This window comes from Natrix helvetica (assembly GCF_964273705.1).
Source record: "Natrix helvetica genome assembly, chromosome: 2".
Classification (NCBI taxonomy): Eukaryota; Metazoa; Chordata; class Lepidosauria; order Squamata; family Natricidae; genus Natrix; species Natrix helvetica.
This window is the reverse complement of record NC_138552.1, coordinates 157804485-157808293: the sequence shown is the minus strand read 5'-3', so window position 1 is coordinate 157808293 and position 3809 is coordinate 157804485. Positions and strand designations below refer to the sequence as shown.

General features: G+C 40.9%; 1 protein-coding gene across 1 annotated transcript; it reads left to right on the top strand.

Annotated features, from left to right (window-relative positions):
- Nucleotides 1-2248: 2248 nt before the first annotated feature.
- LOC309387404 (protein FAM200C-like) lies at nt 2249-3385 on the top strand (the record flags this gene model as incomplete). Its single annotated transcript, XM_081943881.1, has 1 exon — nt 2249-3385. One exon carries the CDS (start codon nt 2249-2251, stop codon nt 3383-3385), a length of 1137 nt encoding a protein of 378 aa, XP_081800007.1.
- Nucleotides 3386-3809: the final 424 nt, after the last annotated feature.

Below are 3809 nucleotides of genomic sequence, written 5' to 3'. Positions count from 1 at the left end.
TTCTCAACCTGTGGGTCGCGACCCCTTTTGGGGTCGAATGACCATTTCACAGGGGTCACTGAGACCAGCGCAACTCTAAAGTTTAAACTCCACCTCGCGTTCCTTGAAATCCCAGCGGATGGGCTCCAAAGTGGCCGCGTAGAGCATCGCCGCGGCTCCACGCTGTAAAAAACATAGGTGCGCACGCACACCCCGTACAATTAGCCTCAGAGACTTCGTAATGGAGGGAAAGTGTTCCTGCGAGGGAGGAAGGGGCTTAGGTCCTGCTCCGGGCTGTAATTGTGTGTGGCGTGCGAGCGGCTATGTTTTCCACACCGCTGCCAGGTACTTTTAACTATGTCTAAATCCACAACCAGACCTGTCATCAAGAGCCAAGATCAGGAGCCCGAATTGGCCCCATTCACACAATGAAAACGTGCTTGCTAAAAGTACCATAAACCATTCACAAAGGAAAAGAGCAAAAAAAATGCAAGTAAACAATTTAAAAAATGATACAAGTGGAATTATTATTAGAAATAAAATGTAACAGAGAAAATGATATGTATGAAAATATACAGTTGGGTTTCCTGAAATGCCACCCCGAGAACCCATCAGAGAAAGTAAATAAGCAAGGGCAACAATGGAAAGGAGGAAAGATGAGGAGGGAAAGGAAGAAAGGGTAAGAAGGAGAAGAAAAGAGGAGGAGGGGCGGAAAGAAAGGGAAAGAAGAAGGGAGGAAGGAGAGCAGGAAAGAAGAAGACAGAGAAGAGAGGTAGAGAAGATAGAAGGAGCAAGGTTGTTGCAAAATAAAATGAGGTGGCAAGAAAACGACTCAAACTATTCTATATATTTATATGAAAATAACGATAAATGATTAATGTTAATGATATAATTAATGGTAAATATAAGAGTGTATATTTGTGAATGAACTTGAAAGAGAAAATAAAAAACTTTTTAAAATAAAAATAAAAATAAGCAATGCACAACATTTGCCCAATAAATTAACATTCAGCTTACCACCACCACTAAGGTTAAGAGCACTCCTGCAAATAACCCCAAACCAGGTTGAAGATCCATCCAGGCAGGGTAAGCAAGTTTGTGAATGCAGCTGCAGGCAATTTAGTTAAGGAGGCTGTGGGAATAAAGCCACTGTGTGTCTCTGTGTATGTGTGTGTATGATTGTATAGCAGCGGAGGTTGTCCAGCCTCCAGAATGTGATTTTTCTCAGACCCAAAATTCAGGAGCAGACAAGATGTTGGCCGCCTCTATAAAAAAGATGTGGAGACTCTAGTCTAGAAAAAGAGCAAAGAAGAGCAACCAAGAGGATTAGGGGACTGGAAGCGCAAACATATGAAGAACAGTTGCAGGAACTGAGTATGTCTGGTTGAATGAAAAGAAGGACTTAAGGGTCATATTATAGCAGTCTTCCAATATCTGAGGGGCTGCCCCAAAGAAGAGGGGACTAGAAGTAAAGTAAAGTCTTAACACTTAGGCAAGAAAAACCAAAAGTACAAATATAGACTGGGTCAAACCAGTAGTGTGCAGTGGCAGCCAAAAAAGCTAATGCAATCCTAAACTGCATTAACAGAGGGATACAATCAAGATGAAGGGAGGTACTAACCCCACTCTATACCAGAATGAGTGATTAAGTGAGTGAGTGAGAGACAGAGTGAGTGAGAGAGTGAGTGAGACACACATACACACACACACACACACACACACACACACAGAGTAAGAGATGGAAGGAGGGAGGGAGAGAGAGACAGAAAGAGAGAGAAAGAGAAAGGAAGGAAGAATTGGCTGCTGTTTTGTTTTTTCTTTCCTTTTTTTCTTTTTAAAAGAAAGGCACTCTTTCCACTGAGAGCCGGAAGCCTTAAGTGGAGTCTTGCCTTAAGTAAGGGGACGACGACTGACTGGCAAAGTTGAGGGTCAGTCTTTTTATATTCAGCTGTGGTTGATGTGAATACTTCCCCCTTGTGATAGTAACAGGTATGTAAAAAAAATGCAGAGAATGGTAAATCATAAGAAACTTTAATGAACTGTATTGACTGAACTATGCCATGTATCATCTTTTGTATTATTAAAGCTATTGTTATATATTATTTTCATTAGCAAACCATCCCATGACAGTGGATCGTGTGTAGAGAAAAACGTCCGGAAAAGAAAATATAGTGAGGATTTTTTACAGTATGGTTTTACCTCAATAATTACAGCAGGAATTGAGAAACCGCAATGTGTTATTTGTTGTGAAGTTCTATCAGCCGAATCTATGAAGCCGAACAAACTAAAATGCCATTTTGATAGCAAGCATCCGAGCTTTGCCAGAAAGGATACCAACTATTTTAGAAGCAAAGCTGATGGATTCAAGAAAGCCAGATTTGACCCTGGTGGCAAGTACCACAAACAAAATGTAGCAGCCGTTGAAGCTTCATATTTGGTGGCACAAAGAATCGCCAGAGCTATGAAACCTCACACCATTGCTGAGGATTTGCTGTTGCCAGACATGGCTCGAGTTATGATCGGAGATGAATTTGTTATGAAATTGAGTGCAATTTCCTTATCGAACGACACTGTCCGCAGAAGAATAGATGACATGCCTGCTGATATTCTTGATCAGGTAATCCAGGAAATTAAATCTGCTCCACTTCCAATATTTAGTATCCAGCTTGATGAATCTACAGACGTTGCAAACTGTTCACAGTTACTGGTTTACGCGAAGTATATTAATGATGGTGACTTTAAAGATGAGTTTCTTTTTTGCAAACCTCTTGAAACAGCAACTCCTGCATGTGATGTATTTGACACAGCTGGTTCATTTCTGAAAGCGCATAAGATCTCTTGGGAAAAGGTTTGTGGTGTTTGCACAGATGGTGCTCAGGCTATGCTAGGATGTCGATCTGGATTTCAACGTTTGGTACTGAATGAATCACCAAAAGTCATCGGAACTCACTGTATGATTCATCGGCAAATATTAGCAACGAAGACGCTGTCACAAGAGTTACAAGAAGTAATGAAAAGCGTCATAAGTTGTGTAAATTTTGTAAAGGCGAGCAGTTTAAACAGTCGACTGTTTTCGCACCTGTGCAATGAGTTGGATGTGCCAAACAATGCTCTGCTATTTTACACTGAAGTGAGAGGGTTATCAAGAGGAAAAGTTTTAAAAGGTGTTTTTGAGCTTCGTGATGAACTCAAAACGTTTTTCAATCAGAAAGCAAGACCTCAGTTCGAAGCACTTTTCAGCGATAAAAGTGAACTGCAGAAAATAGCTTACTTGGTTGACATCTTTGCCATCTTGAATGAGTTAAATGTATCACTGCAAGGACCAAATGCAACTTGCCTCGATTTGTCTGAAAAGAGCCGATCATTCCAAATGAAACTTCAGCTTTGGCAAAAAAAAATGGGATGAAAATAAAATTTACATGTTGCCTACCCTATCTGCTTTCTTTGAGGAACATGACATTGAACCAGACAAAAGGATTACGATGATAATTTCCGTGAAAGAACACTTGCACATGCTTGCAGACGAAATTTCATCGTACTTTCCAAATCTACCTGGCACCCCATTTGCACTTGCCAGAAGCCCATTCACAATCAAGGTTGAAGACGTTCCTGAGACAGCACAAGAGGAGTTCATTGAACTTATTAACAGTGTTGCAGCGAGAACGGATTTCTCTACAATGGCAGTTACAAAATTCTGGATCAGGTGTTTGCAGTCATATCCTGTTCTGTCTGAGACTGTGTTGCGCCGCCTTCTTCCATTTCCAACAACATATCTTTGTGAAACAGGGTTTTCCAGCTTGTTGGTTATCAAGTCTAAATACAGAAGTAGA